The sequence below is a fragment of the Canis lupus genome, chromosome 7 (assembly GCF_048164855.1).
Source record: "Canis lupus baileyi chromosome 7, mCanLup2.hap1, whole genome shotgun sequence".
NCBI lineage: Eukaryota > Metazoa > Chordata > Mammalia > Carnivora > Canidae > Canis > Canis lupus.
Genome location: NC_132844.1, coordinates 52485747 through 52511231, shown reverse-complemented (window position 1 = coordinate 52511231; position 25485 = coordinate 52485747). Strand labels below are relative to the sequence as shown.

The window sequence follows — 25485 nt, the reverse complement described above, 5'->3', positions numbered from 1 at the left end:
AAACGTAGGCCATCGGTACTTACAATTTTTATATTTCAAGATAATATCTTACACTATTAGGGCCTGGCTGATGACTTTTTTTTTGTTTTTTAAGATTCCATTTATTTATTCGTGAGAGACACACACAGAGAGAGGCAGAGACACAGGCAGAGGGAGAAGCAGGCTCCCTGTGGGGAACCTGACGCGGGACTGGATCCCGGGATCCCAGGATCCCAGGATCCTGACCTGAGCCCCTCAACCGCTGAGCCTCCCAGGCGTCCCTAATGACTACATCTTAATGACCTCTAGGGAAGCTGGAGGCCTCTAAGGGCACCCTCACTTACCCGGTGGCTATGAGCAAACCAGGCTGGCTAGCAGCGCCATCTTACAAGATGGGACTTCGCTTCACGCTGCGGTGGGCCCCAGAGAGGAAACCGCAACCTTCGCGTGTCGCGTGTCGCGTGTCGGGTGGGAAGGGCTCTTGGTCCCCCTCACCGCGTGCAGATGACGCGAACGTGAGGCCCAGGGAAGCTGCGCTCCCGGGCTGCCCTCGCGGCCTAGGCGCCCGGTGTGCCATTCTCCTGTGTTCTCCGCAGGTCGCCGCCCAGCCCCGTGCTCCGCGTCCTCCGCGTCCTCCGCGTCCTCCGCACGGCCGCGCCCGCGCCCGCGCCCGCGCCCGCAGCCATGACGACCGCCATCTTGGAGCGCCTGAGCACGCTGTCGGTGAGCGGGCAGCAGCTGCGCCGCCTGCCCAAGCTGCTGGAGGACGGCCTTCCCAAGATGCCCTGCACCGTCCCCGAGACCGACGTGCCGCAGCTCTTCCGGGAGCCCTACATCCGCACCGGCTACCGCCCCACGGGCCACGAGTGGCGCTACTACTTCTTCAGCCTCTTCCAGAAGCACAATGAGGTGGTCAACGTGTGGACGCACCTGCTGGCCGCCCTGGCCGTGCTCCTGCGGTTCTGGGCCTTCGCCGAGGCCGAGGCCCTGCCGTGGGCCGCCACGCGCTCGCTGCCGCTGCTGCTCTTCATCCTGTCGTCCCTCACGTACCTCACGTGCAGCCTCCTGGCCCACCTGCTGCAGTCCAAGTCGGAGCTGTCGCACTACACCTTCTACTTCGTGGACTACGTGGGCGTGAGCGTCTACCAGTACGGCAGCGCGCTGGCGCACTTCTTCTACAGCTCCGACCAGGCCTGGTACGAGCTCTTCTGGCTCTTCTTCCTGCCGGCCGCCGCCTTCTGCGGCTGGTTGTCCTGCGCCGGCTGCTGCTACGCCAAATACCGCTACCGCAGGCCTTACCCGGTCATGAGGAAGCTGTGTCAGGTGGTGCCGGCGGGGCTGGCCTTCGTCCTGGACATCAGCCCCGTGGCGCACCGCGTGGCCCTGTGCCACCTGGCTGGCTGCCAAGAGCAGGCGGCCTGGTACCACACCCTCCAGATCCTCTTCTTCCTGGTCAGCGCCTACTTCTTTTCCTGCCCGGTGCCCGAGAAGTACTTCCCGGGCTCCTGTGACATCGTGGGCCACGGGCATCAGATCTTCCACGCCTTTCTGTCTGTCTGTACACTCTCCCAGCTGGAGGCCATCCTCCTGGACTACCAGGGGCGGCAGGAGATCTTTCTGCAGCGCCACAGCCCCCTGTCTGTCTACATGGCCTGCCTGTCTTTCTTCTTCTTGGCGGCCTGCAGCGCGGCCACTGCGGCCCTCCTGAGACACAAAGTCAAGGCCAGACTGACCAAGAAAGATTCCTGAGGCTGGCAGGTGGGGTGAGGCGTGGAGGCAGCCTGTGGAGATTCTGGAGGGGCGGGGGGGATGGGGAACTCAGTACAGCAGTAGGAGTTGACTTTTTGTTTTTACGAGTCGCTTTTAAATTAACACACATTTCCAAGGGTGTGCTGCGGCATTGGAAAGCCAAAGGATTCAAGAACTTCGTTGTTAACGGTTGTTGCTAACAAAAGGAGTATTACTTTTCCTTCCGTGTCATAGCCTTACAAGATACAGGAAAGGAAGGGACGTGGGCTGGGATTCATGGGACACTGAATTAAGGACGATCATTCTGCCTGAAATTTTAGTGGAATTCTGACTGTGGCCTCCAGGGGGGCAAGTCCTGGAGCTAAAGGGATGATAGAGTTGGACTGGAAAGTAAGTGCGTGGCTGGTCCACACCGAATTGGAATGGCCACTGTACTATGTTGGTCTTTGGTGATTGATTGAGTAAGCTGTCCCAAGAACTTGATTTCATTTGGCTTTCAGATTGTCCAGGGTGGAGAAGTCAGAATCTTCAAGATGATTCAGTGAAACCCTTAGACAATGAATTATTCGCTTCGTCTGATTTCTGGTCCCTCCTCTCTCGCCCTCTCTGACACTGACCCTTTTCTCAGGATGACTTCTGCCTGGCTGTTTTTTCTACAGTGCACTCACTCCCATCTGTACCTTGCATGGTAATATAGAGGACTATGAAGCAGTCCTATTTCCAGGAAATGCTTGGATCCATGTGGACATTTTCAGGAAGCTTATTCTCCTATGATACCAAACGGTACTAGAAAGTACAGTGCCAAGAGCCATCAGGATGCCCAGCCAACAACCATGGATAATGTTTTGTGTCACCAGACCCTTCTGTTTTATTATACCTGTGGACTGCAGTACTTGAGATCTATTAGGGCTGCCTTGCAGGCCAGAAAATCTGGGGCTTGCACTAGGCAATCTTCTCCAGATTTGAACCAGTATGCAGTATGTTTCTAAAAGACCAAAAAAAAAAAAAAAAAAAACCCCAAAACCCTAATAGAGTGAATTGGTTCTGGTCCTTCTAGGGATCTGATTATTTCAAGAGGAACCCAGGGTCCAACCCCTTGACTAGATGCTACCACGTAAAGGACCCACGTAACTATCCTAGTTCAGGGTCCTCAGGCAGGAGGTTATGCTTCAACTTAGAGATAACTCCTTAATCAAGCCCCAGGACAGATGAGCATATGTGCTCACTATGGGTTGGTCCCTGAAGGCTCCTTTGGGTAAGAATGGTGAACAAGGTGCCCTGTAGCTAGGATTTTCTGTTGCCCCGTAGCTTCTATGGGATAAGTGGTACTAGTGATTGATGTGCTCTGGTCACATAGCCCTCTCTGAGGACTGATTTATATACTTATTATTCCAGTGAAGGGGGGTGTGTTGACAGAGGAGCCATAGGAGTCTTCTCAGAGGCTGTTTCCTATCAGTATAAGGTCCCTTTTACTACAAAGGGAGGTACTTTGTTTTCACTCCAGTTTGATGAAACTATTAATAGGTTATTTTGTTATCTTCAGGTCTTTGTTTTCTTCCTTTCTCAGAGATTTGTGGATTTTATGCCTTATAAATGGAAACATATGAACACCTTTATATATATATATATATATATATATATATATATAAAATATGGAGTTTTCAGTTTTGGGTTATTGGGATAAGAAAAAAAAGAATTCATTGATTTGAACCAGTGGGTGAAAGAAATGTCAGAAAACCAAAATTACTTATCTATCAAAAGACACTGTCAACAAAAAAGAAAGAAAAGATACTATCGATCTGCATCTTGGCAAAACAAATTTAAAAAAATATACAACCTCAACTGAAGCTTTCCTATAATCTTCGTATCAAGAAAGTATATGTCTTGTCTGCTATGTGGATTTCCTAGATGGATTTCCCTATTAATATTTAAATATCTGAAATTCTGTGCTACCCAGGTGTCTTACTTACATAAGCCTCTGGTGTCTAGGCCAAATTCATCACAAATAAAGTTGGCAAAACTGAAGACAGTTGAACTAAACAAGGGAATTGGAGTTGTACAAACACATCACAAGAAGAGGGTCACTTTAAAATGAAGACTAGAAAATGTCTGAAATGTTCCTTTTTATGGATTCAAAGGCCTTATTCTTCTAAAAGTTGGGAGGAAGGTGTAAGTCAGGCTCTTGAATATAGTGATGGTCCTGATGGACAGAGATTTTCCGGTCATATGCAGGTATTTTTTTAGAAAATAGGAAATAGGACAGCAACATTGATCTTCACATGCAGTCGACAGACTAAGGCCAGTTGACACACTCTAAACAGTCTGTGACAAGTTCAGATAGACTACGCTCTAAGATATTGCCATGAAATTATCACTTTAATATACACAGGTATTGGTCCTTCAAGTGATAGGAAGTTTTTTAAAAATCAAGTTTTTCACCAGAGCTATTTGACAGCTTTGGGGACTAGGTATCTCATTAAAATACCAGTATCTTAAAAAAAAACCAAACAGACAAATAAATAGAATAATCAGTGTCTTGTTAGAAATATATAAACATAGAAAATGCAAATGTTTTAAACTCCTCACACTTTTGAGTGATTAAGTTCCCTTTTAGAACATTTTCATTAAAATGAGTGTATCAGCAAGGAACAGGCCTAGTTTATTTAAAAGAATTAAGTATTTGCTATAGGAGGTGATTGTTTTGCTCCACCATAGCCTCCCCAACAGGTGACATCTGGAGATTCTCCCCATTATCTCTCTATATTAAAATGTAAATGCCTCTGGAAAACCTAAACTATGAGTCATTTATATCTTGTGATTAAAAATTCTGATGGATTTGTATGAGGCCCTACTCAGGGCAAGGAGATGGGGCATCAGGATACAGCGGGTTGGGACTCATTTACCAATTTCCCTCTTGCCTATTACTTCTGACTTATATTTACTAATGAGCTAACGTCAGTACTCCTCAGATGTTAAAATTTCATTTCCCATCTCTGCTAAAAGCACTTCACTCAGTCACAATATTCTCAGTCCTCTCGTGGAAGCTTGAAATAATAGGAGTTCAGGTTGTGGCATAAAGGTAGCTCATTCCTAACTCCTATCCACAAATGGTACCTTAATACTTCACAGGTTCTTCAGATGCTGCACTGTAGTTTCAAGTGGATCCTCCAGATGGCGCTCATGTCTTACTCAGCGTGGCCATTGTATCCAAGTCTTTGAGCTATTAATTGTATTGGTCCTAGTGTTTTGCTTGATTGCTTCTTAAAGAAAAAATGGAACTGTTTTCTGTTTATATAAATCTACTAACATGAATGACCATTAAACAGATTTTGTATATATGGATTGTTGTACTGTCAACAGCTATCTTGTTTCTTTGATAAGGCCTACCTTATAGAAAGGTTTTATTTAGACAAACATTGCCAGGAGGAGATCAGGACACTTTATATCCACCTAGAAGTAGAAAAGTACAAGCTCTTTAAAAATCTCCATACCCCAGGCCCCCAAATACATACACATGCGCCGTAAATCCCCACTTGTGAAAAGATCATTAATGCCATCGCCCCCTCTCCCCCCTCCAAAAGCTGTAGAGTTGATTTTTCTGAGGATTTCCATCTAATTGAATAAATTCTTCTACTTTCCTGGAAAATAGTGTTAAAGATTCCAAAATTTTGAATTTATGAGTCGCATTTCTTAAATACAAAAATTATGAATTATAATTATACTATAACAGCTACTATAATGGACGTGTTGTGAAATGTGGCACCTATCAACCAAAGGATTTTGTAGCCTGTTAGGTTTCATAGCTGTGAAAAAAAGTCATTCTCCAAACTGCTCCAGCTTTGGGCCATAATACTATCATAGCAGTAAGAAAACAGCAGCTGTCTGGCTTGAGGCGCCACTGATAGAATTATGGATATACCCCTTGCCCAAACCCTTTTTATGATCAACAGGGGCCATAGGCAGTTTGCAAATGCTTCTGTTGTCACTGTTAATGGTTTAACCACTCTTCAGTTACTTATTCATCAAGTATTTATGAGCACCTATTGGTAGCAGGTACCCATGTTGATTCTGGAGATACTACAGTGAGGGTGGGGGGAGCAGGGACCCTTCCACAGAGAGTTTTCACAATGCTAAATGAGAACCAGTATCTTCCCATGTTGTATAGTATCAGAGGATCCCCCTCTAGATCTTGGTCCTAGTCACAATCCATGGGCCAGATGGCCGGCCAAACCCAGGGGAGGCTGGGACTTGCTTTGTGCCAGAACATTTTCAAAGGGATTGAGCTCTCTCCCTTTGGCCCCTAGAGGCTAGAAACATCTCTCCCACTAAAAAGGTTGTCACGTATGGTCACTTCAACTCTACTTCCATTGCTTCTCTAGCCCTTTACACTGTCCTCTAGTGTTTAATTCAGTCTCAGACATCTTGACACATCTGGACACAGAGGAGCCCTATATTTCCACAGGCAGTAATTAAAGTCCCAGGTAATTAAAGCCCCATCCTTCAGGGAAGGGCATGTAGGGTTCCAACCTGAGTACAGCTTCCTGATTTAGTGTATTGGAAACAGCATGTTGCACTCTGGCTGCCTCCTTTAAAAAAACAAAACAAAACAAAAGCAAAACAAACAAACAAACATCTTATCCCTTAAGGAATTTTTATTAAAATAATATGAAAGGGGGATCCTCGGGTGGCGCAGCGGTTTGGCGCCTGCCTTTGGCCCAGGGCGCGATCCTGGAGACCGGGATCGAATCCCACGTCGGGCTCCCAGTGCATGGAGCCTGCTTCTCCCTCTGCCTGTGTCTCTGCCTCTCTCTCTCTCTCTCTCTCTCTGTGTGTGTGTGTGTGACTATCATAAAAAAAAATAATAATATGAAAGGAAAAGCTTTGCAATAAAAAAAAATTCATTTAAATATTAACTTTGAGAGTGTATCTAAGGTAAGGGGTTTTCTTACCTAACATGATCTCATAGGAAGAGATATGCACTATATTTTAGACTCCAAAAGGCATTGATCAACTCTATAGAGTAACACCTCAGATCTTATCATGCATTATGCTTTCCAAAACATTTCCACATCCATTCAAGCTTCTAAATAACTGTGTGAAGTAAGGCCAAAAAGATCTCCACTAAACTAGGAAATACACTAAGAAAGTGGAATGATTGGTTCAAAGTCACATAATTAGTTGTAATGTTTAAACTCAAATGCACTTTTTTTTTTTAGATAAGTCCAGGGCTCAGACATCAACACCCAGTATTTGCAGAGCCCTTTATAGTGTGTGAAGCACTTTTACTATTGGGCATACTTTAACCTAATCTCATTTTAACTTTTGTTCCTAAATACCTCACCAGTAGCTAGGGTTGTATTGTTTTCTTTGCAGGTTAAAGTGACTTACTTCACACCACGTCCTTGGTGCCAAATAAAGCGTTCTCTGCACCTCACAATCTTCTCAGAGCCCAAAAGGTCATTGGCAGCAGGCACTTGGCCTAGAGTATAACATCAAATCTCATTCTCCAGTCACAGCTTCTTGAAAATACTTTGATTCCTTGGATAAGAAACATCTAGTATTGATAATCTTGCCAAGATTATACAAGCCCTCCCTTTCATCTTTCACTGGGATTATCAGTTCTTCGAACAATTGGTTCTCCTGGGATTTTGACAAGTGATATGACCTTTGGGACTCGAAAAAAATTCTTCTCTGCCTTATAAAAGTTATACAGTCTTAGCAGAAAGTCTCCCAAAAGCCCTTATTTCTCAGTTTCAAGTAACATCTGCTTATTAAAGAAAATGTAGAAAAATAGAGGAAAATGATAATCCATGGACCCACCACTAAAGTAAATCTCTTCACAGGAAAAAGAAGGGTATGGTGAGATGTCATCAATTATAGGTAAATTAGAAGTGTCACATAAAGCTTCCTGAAAAAAAATGGAAATTGGGAGCCATAAATTTTAAGCAACCTAATACTTTCATGCTATGAAATACAAAATCAATGGTCTCTGGCTCAGTTTACAGGAATACCAATATAGTAACATTATACTCCCTTCTGACATTACACTATGTAGGGAATTTGATGATGCTGTGGCTGAGATACTGGCTCATGCGACAAGGCCAATGATACATTATCTTGTGTTGAAAGAATCCTTTGAAATGCCTCTCCCGAAGCCAACCCTCTGAGAGTATTCTGCTAGAAAGACCTTCACTGGAGGGGAGGCCTAGCCTGCTGAACTGGTGAGTATATGGATTCACTGACAACCACTCCACAGACACCGAACACCACCGGGTGCCAAGCCCTGTTCTAGGCACCAGGAATATGGCAATGGACAAAACACACAAACCCTTGCCCTTAGGGAGCTTACATTCAGGGGTTGCAGGTAGGGGTGAGAGAGATGATGAGCTAAAGAAGCAAGTTATACAGTCTGTTAGAAGGGGATGGTGCCAAGGAGAAATAGAAAGCAAGGAAGAATAGCCCAGAGGGGCAAGGCGGGTGTGCAATTTCAAACAGGATCAGGAATTTCAAAGAGGAAAGGGATTTGGCTCGGCTCTGTTTCTCTCCCTGGCTGAGGGAAGAAGTGCAAGGGCCCTGAGGCCAGAGCACACTAGGAATAGCAGGAGGCCAGCATGAACGGAGAGAGGGAGGGCAGTAGGAGATGCAGACAGATCGTGAGAGCCTTGTAAGCACTCTGGCCCTTACTCTGACTTCAGGACAGTGTATGCTGGGGAAGAATTCTGTTCAAGAAAACTCAGGGTTGTTGTTTACCTACAGGGACGAATTAATTACTAATTACACATCACCTTGCACATAGAAAATAGAGTAAATCCTGTCCTTCAATCTACACAAAACCAGGTTATCATCATTAGGTTATTCTGTCTGTGGTCCTGGCAACATGGACTCTGTGTTCCTGTGGATACATTCTGGTGCTTGCAGGATTCTTCCCAGATTCTTAGCATTTTCTCAAGTCAGCTCTGAATGCTGACCTCCACTTCCCAGATAGGCTTTGAATGTATCCTTGTTCTACTGACAGTGGTTTGGACTCTGGATAATCCTCTGGGAAAAAATGCAATGAAACACCCAGGCTGGGGTCTATAAGCTAGGAATAATAATAACATTAACAGTTCACATTAGCTAGTGCTCACTCCTTGCCCAGTCCTTAGCTAGGCTGTTTTCTTAGATTCTTTCATTTAACCCATCAGACAACCCTATGAGATAGATATTGTTGCCTCCATTTACAAATGAGAAAACTGATAGATTAGGTAAACTTACCCAGGACTACCTGGCCAGTAAGTAATGCAATCTCACAGAAACTTGGGCCTTTGAATCCAGAGTCCATATTCTTAACAACCAAACAAAGTGAATGTAGAAGGTCTTTTGGTCTAGCTTCCCCACTGCCAATTGTGTGCACTAGAAGTATAGAATTGGGAAGGAAATGTAATGTGAATTTTTTTTGCCCTCATAAATGAAATCAACCTAAAGATGCAGTTCTTGTTTCATTTCTAAACACTTTGGTCAAGCATATGTCCTTAGGCTGTTACTGCTGAAGCAGTATGGATAGTGAAATTCTTAATTGTATTTTTTTGCTAAAATCCAATGCAGCCCTAGTCACATTACAAATGTCTGTCTCAGAAGCCATCTGTGACCATCTGGAAGAACTTCAAGGACTCAAACCAGCTCTAAGAACCACAGACTATTCTTGATTATTTCCCTACATTTCTCTAGAGAATCCTTCCTCATCTTCAGGACCTATTAAATATATCCTATTCCTCATTAAAGTGAATTTGAGCACCACTCTGGACTAAATCAATTTCTTTTTCTCAAAGACAACTATAGAAACATGCAAAGCATCTCCACTCAGTGTTTCTTTTTTTTCCAACAAGAATAAATCATTTTGGAATCTGACTAATTGTACTGTGGGAAAAATACCTTAGCATAAAGTTCACCTTCAATAAGTACTAGTGGCAAGCACTGTAATAATTATCAGTATTTCTATCACTTCATGCGGAGCAGGGTGCTGTGGGTTCTATACAGAACCTCTTCCATGGGCTCTCAGAGGTAGCTCACCAGAGTGGGAGCTCTCTTCCCTTGGGAGGGATTTCTCTCCACTCATAACAGATCAATACACATTTTATTTTCCTGGGGTTCTGCATATGTTTTGATCCATAGCTTTCACTTGGTTTTCAAGATGACCTCATGACCTCAAAACAATTAACGATCATTAATTCTGGTTTAAGCTTCTCATTTTAGAGATGAAAAAAAAAAAAAAACCCAGAATCTCAAGTAGGTAAGTTCTCTAAGCTCACATAAATATTCATGACACAGTGAGGACATGACTGTGGGTCTCAATACCCCAACCTGGTGTTTCATTTTCTGTTCCATGCTCCCTATGGGAAAAATGAATAGTGTTTGAGGAATGCAGCGGGAGAGAGGGTACCAAAAATACTTTCCCATTGTTTCAAGGTTACCATTTACCTGAATTAATGGACTTGCCTGTCCACAATCAGAATCTACAACTATAGTAGATATTACTGCCTCATTGCCCTCATACTTCTCTTTGTCCGTACTATTAAAATATTGGATCAGAGATATCTCACAAGCAGGATGGCAAGGTCAGTGATCCCTCATGTGCCACAGGAGGAATATCTTTTCCATCTGAAGAAGACTGAGGTAGAGTATAAGAAATATTCAACTGGGAACCAGTCATTAGTTGATAGTTTCTTAATCTCTTTTGGTATGGGGATTGCTCATCAGTAAAATGAATAGGCTGGATGGTGTCAATCAATTTCCAAGTTTTTTGATTGTGACCATGAAAAAAGTTACCCAGAATATGAATGTGTATGTATCTATCTCAAAAACTTTTTCAGTAAATTATTCTTACCCTTATAACATGGGATGCATCCCAATAATTTGCATTCTATTTCTTCCTTAATAAAAGAAATTCTGATTGTTGTCACAATCCATTAAATTGATTTTACTACCGACTAATGGAGACTGGTAGTTTGAAAAATACTAGGTGATCTCCAAGTCGTTCACTCATTTACCCGGGCAATCATTTCACAACTGTTTGTTGAGTATTTATGAAGTGTCAGCACTGTGATGGGATCCAGCAAAATGGCAATGAACAAAACAAAGAACTTATCTTTATGACGCTTATAACCTGTGAAATCTCTGACTCTGTGAGGTAATGTTTGGTAGGCTTTTTTGGAGAGAAGAAAATCCAACTGAATCAGCTAAAGTCATAGAATGGGTTTGACTTAAGGAAGAAAAAAAACAGCAGAAAACCAAGTTTTTCTAAATCCCTGTCAGGAACCCACTGCAAGGCCAAAACAGTCTAAACCTAAATTGTATGAATTTGTGTCAAATGAAGATTTCCTGGGGGTCCTAAATCTGTTCCTGTAACTACTTGGAAATCCCTTTTGATGTTTCTCTCTCCTTCTACCATACTTTGCAAAGATCGAGGTGGCTTGACTGGGTACTCTTTTTAGATAACGGATTCCAGAAACTAAGAAGTGAGTGGTGGAAATGAATTCTAGCTGGCATTCTGAGTGAGAGACACTCCCCTGCAAGGTCTTACCACTATGGGCACGCAACTAGCCACACTCCTAACACTTTCAAACTTACAGGTGTGAATAATTGAGTTTTTCAGAAACCATGCTGTACCATTTTTATCCAACAGAGGGAAGTAGAGCACCCAAAATCATTGTACACTATCACACACACACACACACACACACACACACACACACCTGCTCAATATATGTCCTGTGACTTTAGGTCCTGAAGAATAATATTATAGGTTTGAAAACAAATTCTGGGTAAAGTCAGTGCGGGAAAGTGCTGAAAAGGAGATGCTTATTTTAAGCAACTGCTTTATTTTAGACTCTTTTCAGTTAGATGCCTCCTATCAGTTCCTGGGAGGTATGATCCAGCATGAGGCCCTCTTTCAGGTTTGGTCTGCTGGCTGATTGATCTTTCCATATTTTTCTTTCTCCATGTTTTGAAACACCTTCTAAAGTCATGCAATGTCTCTGTGCTCTTCCGAGTCCAGGCTTAGTGCACAGCCTTCAGACCATGGCACTTTTTACTTTAGCTGCCAGGGATAGTCAGGTTCCTGCTCTCTCCTATATATTGCACAGTGAAAAATGGTGAGTGCAAACCGAAGTGTGATCCATGCTGAGGAGTCCTATTTGGGAGAAATGAAATATAAACTCTTCATTACACTAAACCTCAGGGTTCAAGCAGTTTTCCAAAGCCCTACCTTTATTTCTTTCCCCCCTTCTTTACAAACTTGTCCCTGTGCTTTTTAGGATTGATGCAACACTGCTTGGCTTCCTCTCCTCAGAGGTTGTGGCATTTTTAGGGGATCATAGAACAAGAAAGGTTTTCCTCACCATGCATATCTAGGGTCTGAAAGCAGTTAAAACACACTCAGTTAACCATTTAACTAGTGTGTGCTTCTGGAACAGAAAGGCATTTGAGCCGAGGCCACTCTTCAAATAGTAACAGGTACCACATGGACAATGGGCTTAGGCATGACCTACCCTATCCAGCCCGCATGAACTCTTTTCCTACCCAATCTAGGGAATATAGACCCAAGTGCAACCATGCAGTTAGTCCAGAAGGGCTCTTTCAAATGTATCCTAGTGCCACGGATTTAGTTTTATTAAGATAGAGGGAAAGGCAGGATCATATAACTGGTAAGAATGTAAGTTTATCATCAAGAGTCAGCAAGGATTATAGCTACCAGTGTTTCTAGGTACTAAGCATCAATGAGGTGGGGAGAAGTGACAGAGACATCTTCACTCTTTGAAGGTTGAACTTGTCATTTTGAAATGAATAGCTGGCTTGCATCCTAGGTCAGTGGCTAAGATATAGAGGAGTGGACTGATTCTTTTAAAGTTTTTATTAAGTTCAACAATGGTAATTCATTGATTTTTTTTGAAAGTCTTAAATGCCTGCATTATAGTACTATTAGAAAACAGACAAAAATTTTAAAGGTAAAAAAGGGGAGGAGGAGAGGACAAGAACAGGAAACAGAAGTAGTCAAGAGAGGGGAGGGGTTAGCAGAAAAACTGTTTGGGCAGGATGTGGTAGACAGCCACCAATAACTGCTTCAGGTGCCACCAGTGGATTCATGTCCTGGGCCCCCTGAGGTTCATGCCCATTAGGGAAACCCAACAGGGGGATTTGCTCTGACATGCAGCAATAAAGCTAAAGCTGCTGTCTGCATTAGCAGTAAACTACCCATGACGTACACTATGCTTTTGTGTCAGGCTTGCTACTCTATCATATTCCTAAACTAGCTCATTATCAGAAACAGCTGTTATAAAAATCAGATTCCTGGGCTCTATTTCAGACCTAATGAATCCCATGTCTGGGCACTAGGGTTTTGTTTGCTTTTTTTTTTTTTTTTTTTTAGCTCCTCGGTGCTGATAGATAGGGTTTTTTTTTTTTTTCTTTCTTTCTTTCCTGAAAATGTTTCAGGAACAGGATTATGTTTCTTTTATGGCATAATAATTGAAACAAGTTTTATAAAAATCACCAAAGGTGGGATCCCTGGGTGGCGCAGCGGTTTGGCGCCTGCCTTTGGCCCAGGGCGCGATCCTGGAGACCCAGGATCGAATCCCACATCAGGCTCCCGGTGCATGGAGCCTGCTTCTCCCTCTGCCTGTGTCTCTGCCTCTCTCTCTCTCTGTGACTATCATAAATAAATAAAAAAATTAAAAAAAAAATCACCAAAGGTGAGAATACCTATGATCCTGACAATTATTTCACCCTACTTTGTTTGCTTCTTTATGACTTAGTTCGCTCTTTGAAGGAGATGCATTTCCCCTTGTGGTTCTGATCTTTACATTGCAGCTGCCAATAGGCATAGAGAGCTGGAGAATTGAGATAAGCATCCTGTAGCTTGACAGTCAACGAATATTGAGCGTCCTGGGGGCGAGTATGCAAGGCGCAGCCTTCCAGAACTGAGAGGCTGCAGAGCGGCAGCGGCTGGCCGTAGAATAGAGTGGTGAAGATGGAAAATGACAATGCGGCGGGGGAACGGCAGGGACGAGACGGGTGCATTAGTTCTTTGAACATCCTTGAGCAAGAGCGACACCCACGAATAATCTGCAGCCCCTGCCCCCAAGAAGCACGGAGTGCCGCTTTCAACCAGAGCCAACCATTTACACTCTAGTGAGAATCGGGCCCGGAGAAGAGACAGGGCTGGAGTTCCCGGCGCCGGCGGGGCCGGCGAGGACTGGGTGGACGGAAGGAAGCACCTCCCCCCCACCCCTCCGTCCCCAACTGTAACTCATCTAAGGGCCGGATCCCACCCCCGGACGTCACGGCGACGACGGCGGCCGCTTTGCAGCCACCTCCTCCCACCCCGCCCACCAGCTCCCACGTCTCCCCCGCAACGCTGGCCCGCGGGCGGCGCACGCGCAGACCCGTCGCTCCCGCGCCTCTGGCCCCGCCCCCACGCGCGACGCTCCGGATGTTTGGCGTTGCCATGGAGCTCCGCGTGGCGGGCGGACGCGGCTCGTCGCCGGGGCAACCGAGGAAGCGGACGCGGGACCCAGGCGGCGGCGGCGGCGGCGGCGGTGGCGGCGGAGGCGGCCGCGATGGTGTCCAACCCGGTGCACCGCCTGCCCTTTCTCCCCGGCACGTCCTTTAAGGACTCCACGGTGAGGACTTCTGTGCCCCGCCCCCAGCCGGCCCCGGCGCGGGAGGCCTCGGAGGGCTCGCCCCGAAGTGCACCTGCCTTCTCTACCCAACATCGCGCTCTCCCTGCAGACCCCCACCTCTTCTCTGCCCGCCCCGCAGTTCCGTCGGCCTCCGCTCCAGCCTCATCCTTTGCCCTCCGCTGCAGCCTCTAGTTGTTTCCCTCCATCCGGGCAGTGTTTGGGCCTCCTTGGTTCTCGGCGTCCTGGCCCCGTTCTTCCTCCTGCGGCGCCTTGGCCCCTGCCTCCTCTCCCTCCAGAGCGCTGTTTTCCCACTTTTCCGCGCAAGCTCTGGCTCGGGCCCCTCCGCAGCTCTTCCTCCCACACTGTACCCCTCTCCGCCCCGCTCCCTTCGTGACCGCCCTCAGCCCCCAGCCTAGCCCCTTCTCCCACTCGGCCCGCCTGCATCTTCGTCCTCCTTCCCGCAGCCCCATCCCACCCATCCCCCGGGCCCGTCATTGCCTGCTCGCCTTCTTCCTCTTCCTTATCCCGGACCCGCTAATCTCGCCCCCTCCCAGCTCCGTTTCCTGTCTTACATATATGTATCATTTCCACTCATTCTCTTCTTTCCACCAGGTTCTTTTTTTTTTTTTTTAAGCTTTTATTTATTTTGACAGAGAGAGAGCACAAGCAGGAGAAGTGGTAGGCAGAGGGCGAGGGCGAGGGAGAAGCAGGCTCCTCACAGGGAGCCCGATGCGGGACTTGATCCCAGGACTCCTGGACCACGCCCTGAGCCAAAGGCAGACGCTCAACCACTGAGCCACCCAGGCGCCCCTCCACCAGGTTCTTTTATGCATTCTCTGCCCTCAGCATTTATGCTTCTACCTAGCCCCATCCCTATTCTGTTCAGCACTTCTGACTTGTTTACAACTTAGCCCCACTTTCTCCCCAGCCCTGTTTTATATTCCTTCTCAATTGCTGTTTCTTCAAAAATTAGATCTTCAACACTTGCCTATCTTCTTTTTTAAAAAAAGATTTTATTTATTTATTCATGAGAGACTCATAGAGAGAGAGAGAGGCAGAGACACAGGCAGAGGGAGAAGCAGGCTCCATGCAGGGAGCCCAACGTGGGACTCGATTCCCAGTCTCCGGGATCAGGCCCTGGGCTGAAGGCAGAGCTAAACCTCTGAGCCACCGGGGCTGCCCGCCTAGCTTCTTCTTTAAAAAAAAAAAAAAAAAAAAAAAAAGTTTGATTTGAGAGAGAGAGAGAGGACAACTGAGGAGACAGAGGGAGAAGCAGGACTCCCCTCCCCGCTGGGCAGGGAGCCAGACACAGGGCTTGATCCCAGGACCCTGAAATCATGACCTGAGCTGAAGGCAGATGCATAACTGCCTGAGCCTGAGCCACCCATGCACCCCAACACTTGCCTATTTTCGTCCCAAAACATCCCTCCATGCCCTGTAGGAGATCATTCCATTCCAGTCTTTCAACCACAATTGATTAGCTATTTTTTTCTTCTCCTAGTCCTATTCTTTTCTAACATTTTAATTAAAGATGCCTGATTAGATTGTTTTTGCTCCTTCCCTGCTTTAACTGTTTTTAGTTTCGTTCTGTAGACAAATTGAAGAGGAAAAAATAAAAGCTTGATATTTTTTCCTCCTGACATGGCTTAGCCTTTGGCAAAATTATTAAGTATTTGTTTTAATTTTAACCTGGCTACTGAAATATATGTTTGAAGATCAATGTTGAGATTTAGTAAGCTATCATAAATCAGAGAATAATACTTTATATTTGTATAGTTTAATAATTTAAGCTATAAGCTCCTTTCCATGGGTATAAAGGTAAGATAAAATATGTAATCTATTTTCTTTGGGAGGATGAATTGAAATTGAAATTGAAATTTTGGTGAGGGAGTTTGGATTCTGAGTCTCTTCTTCATAATTATCCCTGCATTAAGACACGGCATCAGAACTTTTCCTTCAGTGTGACTTTTCCATTCTATGTAAGTTATAAAATGTAGGCACATTCCTGCCCTGTGCAGGAGCAGCCTAAGCATTTGGTGTTGGTGAGTGTGGGTTACCCACAAGGCAAGGTTGAGTCGATTTGGGGAATTACAAGGGTGTAGACTGGAGTTGCCAGGCTCTGAGAATATACGTTGCTCTACTTCATATAAAATGAACTGTGCATTGGTCTTATATTCTATTTTAAATACACTGGCCAAGTGTCAACCTATTTGCCTTATTTGAAATTTGGAAAACATGGTCACTATCTTTATTCAGCACTGAAGAAATAGGTGTGCCTAACATTCAAAGCATTCAGAGGATGAACCATAATGACTATGAGGGGCAGGGAGGCTACCCAGCCTCTGGTATTTTGTTAGACTACTGGACAGACTAAGACAGTTTGTAAATATTTTTTTCCCATTCCCTAGGTTGCCTTTTCATTTTGTTGATTACTTCCTTTGCTGTACAGAAGCTTTTTAATTTATTTTTGCTTCTGCTGACTGTGCTTTTGCTATTATATACAAAAGTCATGGTCAAAATGTCAGGGAGCTTTTCCTCTTTTTTTCTTCAAGGAGTGTTACAGTTCCAGGTCTTATGTTCAAGTCTTCAATCATTTTGAGTTAATTTTTGTGAGTTCTATAAAATAGGGATCCCATTTCATTCATTTGTGTGGATACCCAGTTTTTCCAGCACCATTTATGAAGGCACTGTCCTTTCCCCATTGTGTATTCTTGGCACTGTTGTCAAAGACAGTTGACCATATATGCATGACCATCTATTCTGTTCCATGACTTATGTGTCTCTTTTTATGCCAGTACCATGAAGTTTTGATTACTCTAGCTTTGTTACAATAGTTTGAAATTAGAAAGTGTAATGCCTCCAGCTTTGTTCTTCTCTCTCAAGATCGCTTTGGTTATTTGGGGTTTTGTGGTTCCATGTCAGTTTTAGCATTGTTTTTTCTATTTCTGTGAAAAGTGACATTGCAATTTTGATAAGGTTTGCATTGAGTGTGTAGATCACTTTGGATTGTGTGGACATTTACACAGCTATTAATTCTTCTAATCCAGGAACACAAGATCTCTCTCCATTTGTTTGTGCCTTCTTTAATTTCTTTCAGTGTCTTACAGTTTTTGTTGTACATGTCTTTCATGTCCTTAAATTTACTCTTCCTCAAGGTTGCTCTGGTTATTTGGGTCTTTGTGTTTCCATGTGAATTTTAGGGTTGTTTCTCCTTTCTTTTTAATTTTTAAGATTTTATTTATTTATTTTTATATGAGATACAGGCAGAGACACAGGCAGAGGGATAAGCAGGCTCCCCGCAGAAAGCCAGATGGGGGACTCAATCCCCGAACCCTGGGATCACGCCCCAGAGCAAAGGCAGGCGCTCAAGAGCTAAGCCACCCAGGGGTCCCTTAGGGTTGTTTTTTCTATTTCTGTGAAAAATTACATTAGAATTTTGATAAGGATTGCGTTGAGTGTAGATCACTCTGGATAGTGTGGACGTTTAAACAGTATTAATTCTTCCAATCAAAGAACACAAAATATCTCTCCATTTGTTTGTACTTTCTTTAATTTCTTTTGTCAGTGTCTCATAGTTTTCAGTGTATAGGTTTTTCATGTTCTTAGTTAAATTTATTCCTAAGTATTCTATTGTTTGTTAGGCTATTGTAAATGGAATTGTTTACTTCATTTCAATTTCAGATAGTTCATTGTTAGTGTATAGAAACACAGTTATTCTCTGTATATTGATTTTGTATCTGGCAGCTTTACTGAATTCATTAATTAGTTTTTTGGTGGAGTCTTCAGGGATTTTTGAATGTAAGGTCTTGTCATGTCATGTCATGTCATGTTCATTCATGTCATGTCATTTCTTTAATATATTTAGGTCCTTTGATATGGGGTGCATATATATTTATGATCATTGTATCTTTTTTCCCATTTGTTTATTTTAACTCCAGCATAATTAACACACAGTGTTAAATTAGTTTCAGATACTTGACATAGCTTCTTGATTAATTGATCCCCTTACCATTATAAAATGATCATCTGTGTCTCTTGTTACCATTTTTGGCATAAAGTCTGTTTTGTCTGATATAAGTAAAGTTACCCATGCTTTCCTTTGGTTTCCACTTGCATCAATTATCTTTATCCATCCATTCACTTTCAGCTTTTCTGTGAAAAGCCATAGTGAGTCTCTTATAGTATAGGCAGTATATAGGTGGATCTTGTGGAGTTTTTTTAAAAATCATCCAGCTTTTTGACTTTTGATTGGATAATTCAGTTCATTTACGTTTAGAGTAACTAGTGACAGATAAGGACTTACTAATGCCACTTCATTGTTTTCTGGCTGCTTTGTAGTACCATTGTTCCTTTCATTCTGTCTTGCTGTCTTCCTTTGTGAATTGATGATTGGTTGTAGTAGTATCTTTGATTTCTTTCTCTTTATTTTTTGTGAAGTTACTGTAGGTTTTTGTTTTGTGGTTACCATGAGACTCATGTGAAACATATATATGTCTATTTTACACTGATAGCAGTTCAACTTTGATCACGTATAAACATCCTGCCCTTATTTATCCTCCTTGCTTTATGCTTTTTTGATGTCCCCAAATTAACATCTTTTTATATTTTGTATCCACTAACAAATTATTGGAACTAGAGAGGGTTTCAGTACTTTTGTCCTTTAATCTTTATACTAGAATTAAGAAATGAACATATCATCATGTTACAGGATTAGGGTATTCTGAATCCAACTATATGTTCACCTTTACCCATGTGTTGTATATTTTCATATTACTAATTGACACCTTCTTGTTTCAGCTTGAAGAACTTTTTTCAGCATTCCTTGTAAGGCAGGTTTAGTGGTGATAAATCCTCTCATATTTTATTAGGGCAAGTCTTTATCTTACCTTTCTTTCTGAAGCACATTTTATCTGGATAAAGTATCCTGGGTTGGCAGTTTCTTTCTTTTAGCATTTAAATGGATGGTCCCCATTCTCTCCTGGCCTGCAAGATCCCTGCTGAGAAATCTTCTGAAAGTTGATGGAAGTTCCCTTGTATAAGGGAGTTTTTTTCTTTTACTGCTTTTAAAATTCTTTCTTTGTCTTTGATTTTAGACAGCTTTATTATTATGTGTCTTGGAAAATATTATTATTTTTTAAGACTTTATTTGTTTATTCATGCGAAACACACACACAGAGAGGCAGAGACGTAGGCAGAGAAAGAAGCAGGCTCCATTCAGGCAGCCCAATGTGGGACTCCATCCTGGGATTCCAGGATCACGCCCTGGGCTAAAGGCAGGCGCTCAACCACTGAGCCACCCAGGTGTCCTGGAAAATATTATTTTATTTTATTTTAAGATTTTATTTATTTATTCATGAGAGACACCGAGAGAGAGGCAGAGACAGAGGCAGAGACACAGGCAGAGCAGGCTCCATGCAGGGAATCTGATGTGGGACTCAATCCTGGGACTCCAGGATCAGGCCCTGGGCCGAAGGCAGGCACTAAACCGCTGAGCCATCCAGGATCCCCAGGAAAATACTATTTTAGATTGAAATTTTGAGTACCTATAGCTTTATGAACTTGAATGTCCAAATCTCTCCCTGGGTTTGAGAAGTTCTCAGCCATTATTTCTTTAAATAAGCTTTCTACCCCTTTCTCTCTTCTCCTCCTAGAGAAGGGTCCAGTGATATATACATGATTTTTCTTGATGGTGTCATGTAAGTCGATAGGCTTTCTTCATTCCTTTTCATTCCTTTTTCTTTTTGCTCCTCCAGTTGGTTAACTTCAACTTATTTGTCTTCTAGCTTACAGATTCTTTCTTCTCCTTGTTCAAGTCTTCCTTTGAAGCTATAGTTAAATTCTTCACTTCAGTCATTGTATTCTTCAGCTCCAAAATTTCTGTTTGGTTCTTTTTTTTTATGTTTTCTATCTCTTTGTTGAACTTCTCACTTTGTTCCTTTATTGTTTTCCCAATATCATTAAATTGTCTGTGTTCTTTTGTAGGTCTCTGAGCATCTTTAGGACAATTTTGATATTTTTTCATTAGGCAATTCTTTGTTCTCCATTTCTTTGGGGCCAGTGCTATAGGTGGTGGAATCATGTTTTCCTGATTCTTCATGATTCTTGTATCTTGCATAGGTGTCTTCACATGAGGATGCAGCTACCTCTTCCAGACTTTATGGATTGATTTGGTAAGGGATGACTTTCCCGTATGGGTGGAGGAATGCTGAAGCTTGCTGTGATCCTGGACCTAGTAGTGTAGGGCACCCAGTGCAGGGATGTGTGGTGGTACTGGTTTCAGATTTGGGGAGCATCATGTCTCTTTGGCTCCTGCCACTGGGGTCTACAGCATTGATAATGGTGTAGTCTTTGACAGGTGTTATGGGGGTCCATAGTGGCTGCAAGGGTTGTTGGGGTCTTTAGCAGTACCTCTAGGTCCAGCAGTTATGGACCAGGGCAAGCAGTAATGGTAGCTGGAGCAGGTAGGGATACACATGATTGGCTGCAGGGTGCCAGCTATGGGTGCCTGTGTAGTGGCAGGGGCCATTTACAGGCACACACATAGTAGTGGGAGCCAGAGAAGTAAAGGGCCAGAGCCAACTATGGACTCATTGGCAGCTGTGGGAGGTGCTGGTTGTTGGCATGTCCTCCTGTGGCTGCACACTCTCCCCTCACATGCACACTGCAGTAGAGGCCTGTGATGAGGCCTGTGATGAGGCCCATGTGCAGATGCACAGCTGGAGGGGCTGGTTTGAAGTGTATGAATGGGGGAGGGGTCAGCCAGAGGGTGTCTGTGCTGGCATCTTGCACTTAAGCAGCTGCAGAGGCCAGAGCTGGCTTCCAATGTGGTTCCCAGGCTCTGGCGGGGAAATGGGGAGGGTGGGGAAGGGAAGGGGTTCCAATGCCTGGCATCATGAATGCCTTTGGGATGAAAGCTGGTGGTGGGCAGGGGATACCTAGTGGTGGCAGCTATCCTGGCCCTTTGCTTTGGGTCAGTGGTAAGATCTGCTGGGTTTGTCTGTAGAGCAGGTGTCTGCACACCACAGGCACTCCCACTGAGAGCTGCTGCCAGTAGCCCCTATTTTGCTTCTGTGTGCCTAGCTGGACTTAATATACTTCAGCTTTGCTGGTCTGAAACTGAAGTGGGACCTTAGTGGACTGCTCCAAAAGAGTGGAGAAGCTGGTCGCTCACCCTACTCTTCTTTCCTGGCCAGAGGACCTCTTCCTGGCTGGGAAGTTCCCTCTTGACACTGAACAGTGCTGGCTTGGGGGATGAGATGATGCAGACAAAATGAGGTCTTCCTTCTCTCCTTGTGTAGTTATTCTCAGGATTTTTGTTCCACTGTGTTCCTAAAACGTCCTAACTGGACTCCAGAACTCTTCCAGAGCTGTTTTTCTCCATGGATAACTCTAATTGTTGAACTTTGTGGAGGGGTAAGGAGTCTGGGGTGTCTTATGTTACCATTTTGGTCTCTGTCTTCAAAAATATTTCCTTTCCACTTTTTTCTTTTCTTATTTAATCTTTTGGTTTTTTTCCATTACCAAAAGAAAAATATGTTCATTATAAAAAAAGACAACAACAACATAATTCAGGAAGAATACAGAAAAACATTGTCCAAATCCAGTTTCTTTTTGTTCATGTGTTTGCATGCTTCTAATTATAGTATACTTATAATTTTATATGCTGCTTTTTTGGGCTTATTAAATCATACACATTTTTCCCAGATTAACACATGATCTTTAAAACCAATGTTTTAATGGCTGCATCACAGTCCATTAAGTGAGTTTTCCATCATTAACTCATACGTTTGTCTTTTATATTGTTTCCAACGTTTTACTATTATAATTAACATTATAATGGTCAGCTTTAGGCATATTGTTCTTTCCCATAATTTTGGATTATATTTTTAAAATAAAGGATCAGGAGTGGAATTATGGAGTTTAAGACTTTAAATATAAAATACTCACCGCCTTCCAAAGAGTTGTATAAATGTATCAGTGTTACTATAACAAGAAGAAACCTTTTTTTTAGGTAAAAATTCATCTCACCTAGTCAGGTCTAGGTTCCATTGTTTATGAGCACTAGATAAGATTAAAAACATGGAAAGAATTAAGTGAAAGATTAAAAATATAGATAAGATAATATTTTAGTTTCTTATGAAAAGTGAGCTGGTAATTAAATTGGGCATTCTGGAGCAGGGCTCTAAGTTTTATTTTAAGGTCAGGCTGCTGCTTTTCTCCATGTTCCTGACCAGGTGTTTTAGCTTAAAATATAAGAATCTTCTAATATAAGTAAGCTTTTTGATATAAGATTTGTGATGTTTATAAGCAAAGGTTTAAGTTACAATGTTTTTGAAATTTAGCTCTCTTAACTAACACATATTTATAAAATATTATTAATGAAACATTTCTTTTCTTCTTCAGAAAACAGCATTTCATAGAAGCCAGACGCTGAGCTACAAGAATGGCTATGCAGTTGTTCGACGTCCAACAGTTGGGATAGGCGGGGAGCGGCTTCAGGTCAACCAGCTGTCCCAGGCTGAGCTGGATGAGTTGGCCAACAAGGCACCAATTCTAACTTATGGCCAGCCTAAGCAGGCCCCACTGGCAGAATTTATTCCTGCACATGTAGCTTTTGACAAAAAGGTATCATCTGGGATTTCAGGGTACCCCTTGAATTCAGATTTCTGAGAGCCAACTGTTTGCAGAAAAGTCAACAGCAAACCACAGGTTTTCCAGAGTGCTCTGAGGAGAAAATTGTTCAAATGCCTCAACCTTTAGTCATAGACAGCTGAACTCAGGATTGAAAGAGGCTTTCTTTAGTCAGGAAGCCTATTACAGAAAATAATTCCCTGTAGACTTCACTGAAATATTTTCCAAATACAGTTAAAGAAAAGTTGGATGAATTCTGAATTCTTGAGTTCATATTGCTCCACGTTTACCTGCTCTGTGCTATTTTTTGAAAGTCTTATCTGTACTGATGGCAAATCCTTAGCCTCTATGAAATGCAAAATGTCATCACAACAGCAACTTCATCTTTTGTCAGTTTTCTCCAGGCTGTCTCCAGAAGTTTTTATTTTTCAGGGAATGTTTCAGGTTTGGCATAATGTAACCAAAGGATAGTGTAACATTTTTGTTTGTGTCTCATTTACCCTTATGCTTTTGTAATGTGAGCTATTTTATTTCCATCTGTTGACATTTCCATATCATCCTTGATTTTCCTTGTCAGTAAGCGTCCTCTTTTAACTAAGATGAGGTAGTCCTAACCCTGGCCATGCAACAGAATCCCTAGGGATTTTTAAGAAACTGGGATGTCACCCTAACCCTCATCAATCCTGATTTCCAGATAGTTTTTATGTATAACTGAGTCTGAGAATTACTGACCAGTTTTTACAAGATAGCTTTTCTAATTTACTCCTAGCCTATTTTCTGTCTTTTTTTTTTTTTTTTTGGTCTTTCTTTTCATTTTATTCTTTTTGTTAAATGTCTGTACTGTGTTCATCCAACTAGTCAACTTTTATTGAGTACCTAGTGAAACCAGAGGCTGGAAGTAACAAAATAACCTGGTGGTGGAACTATACCATTTACATTCATAATCACTTAGTTTTAATTTTTTTTTTGATGTGTCAGCCAGATTCCATAGCATTCTCCTTTCCCCATCCCAGTGAACTCATCCAATAGGAACACCTTCATATATCCATTCAGAGGCTGAACCTAAACAGTATCAGTTATATGGTTGGGTATTTCTTTACCTTTTTCTTGCTTCTCTATCACTCTACAGATAGTTTTAGCCCTAGCCATGCCCTTAACCCTGAGTTTGGCCTCAGGCAAGTCACTCTACCACCTTGAGTCTCCCTAAGATGAGGGAGGCTCAATCTGATCATTTCTGGCTCTCACATTTTGTGTATTTATATATGTGTAGCTCAAATACAGACCATTTCATGCATGAATTACTGATTGTGCCCCCATTTATAGTGATTATGTCTCCATTTCAATTCTTTGCAGTCGATCTAAAATATTTTTTGAAAATGATCTTTTGGGATGCCTGGTTTAACATCTACCTTTGGCTGAGGGCATGATCCCGGTCTGGAGATGGAGTCCCACATCGGGCTCCCTGCGAGGAGCCGGCTTCTCTCTCTGCCTATGTCTCTGCCTCTCTGTGTCTCTCATGAATAAATAAATAAAATCTTTAAAGAAAAAAATTATCTTTTGTCTTTTGCTTTTACTGTATTATCTTTCTCCTTTAAACATTCTATTCCATTCATGCATTTAATCTTTTATTAAGAATTTTAAGGTTTTATCCATTATATTCATATTTCACCTATGCGATTGCCCGATCTCTTTTGGTTTTTAATTTTGTTTTTCCACAGTAGACACCAAACCTTTTTAGTGACAGCACTCTTGTATAAAATTATTCGTCTTCCCATTCATTAAGCCATATTTGTGTCCTCACTAAAAGGTTGTCTTGGTTTGTTCCTCTAATTCCAATGGAGGTTTAGGTTAACACTCTTGCCTATCTACACTGTTCTAATCTTTTCTCTTCATGAGAGGAAATATTAAAAATAAAGACAGGATAACAGAAAAATTTCAAATTAATCCCAAAGCTTCTCAACACAAGCTTTTAATATTTTTAAATGTGCAATAGAATGTGCCATTTTGACTTCCCACTCTTGTTCCCCAGAGGACCTAGGGTTTGCTCCATCTGTCATATATGTTTCTGAGTACAATTAGGATGTATTTACATGCCACTCAAAGATTTTGTGGTGGATTGATAATTTGAGCCTCATTCATATATATTTTCTAACAAAGAATGTCATTAATACACATTTATAGGGGACTCTCCTAAAGAAATGGACTTGAGCCTTCATTTTCTTTTTTCTTTTTTTAAGATTTTATTTATTTATTCATGAGAGAGACACACAGAGAGAGGCAGAGACACAGGCAGAGGGAGAAGCAGGCTCCATGCAGAGAGCCCGACATGGGACTCGATCCTGGGTCTCCAGGATCATGCCCTGGGCTGAAGGTGGCGCTAGACCGCTGAGCCACGTGGGCTGCCTGAGCCTTCATTTTCATTTTGAAACCAAACATTATAGTCTTACCCAAATTCTAAGAGAGATTTTTG

At 42.8% G+C, this 25485-nt stretch overlaps 2 protein-coding genes and 1 long non-coding RNA gene across 8 annotated transcripts in view; 2 read left to right on the top strand and 1 right to left on the bottom strand.

Annotated features, from left to right (window-relative positions):
- The window catches only part of LOC140636878 (uncharacterized), a 28826-nt gene extending 28214 nt beyond the window's left edge, over positions 1-612 (bottom strand). Inside the window, exon 1 of one of the 2 annotated variants that reach the window (XR_012034106.1) lies at positions 324-612. This is a non-coding gene — a long non-coding RNA (uncharacterized lncRNA). The remainder of the gene's footprint in view (positions 1-323) is intronic. The other variant, XR_012034107.1, reaches the window with a different exon arrangement.
- PAQR8 (progestin and adipoQ receptor family member 8) overlaps positions 1-9504 on the top strand; it is a 95842-nt gene extending 86338 nt beyond the window's left edge. For 3 of the 4 annotated variants that reach the window (XM_072832676.1, XM_072832675.1, XM_072832677.1), the window contains one exon: positions 576-5070. In XM_072832676.1, coding sequence (XP_072688777.1) covers positions 664-1728 — 1065 coding nt within the window. In that variant the 5' untranslated portion in view covers positions 576-663 and the 3' untranslated portion in view covers positions 1729-5070. Of the gene's footprint in view, positions 1-575; positions 5071-7783; positions 7950-9312 lie in introns of those variants that run through there. The other variant, XR_012034103.1, reaches the window with a different exon arrangement.
- Positions 9505-14227: 4723 nt separating this feature from the next.
- Positions 14228-25485, top strand: part of EFHC1 (EF-hand domain containing 1) — a 63554-nt gene continuing 52296 nt past the window's right edge. For both annotated transcript variants that reach the window (XM_072832673.1, XM_072832672.1), the window contains exons 1-2: positions 14228-14384; positions 22788-23009. In XM_072832673.1, the coding sequence (XP_072688774.1) occupies positions 14322-14384; positions 22788-23009 (285 nt within the window). In that variant the 5' untranslated portion in view covers positions 14228-14321. The remainder of the gene's footprint in view (positions 14385-22787; positions 23010-25485) is intronic.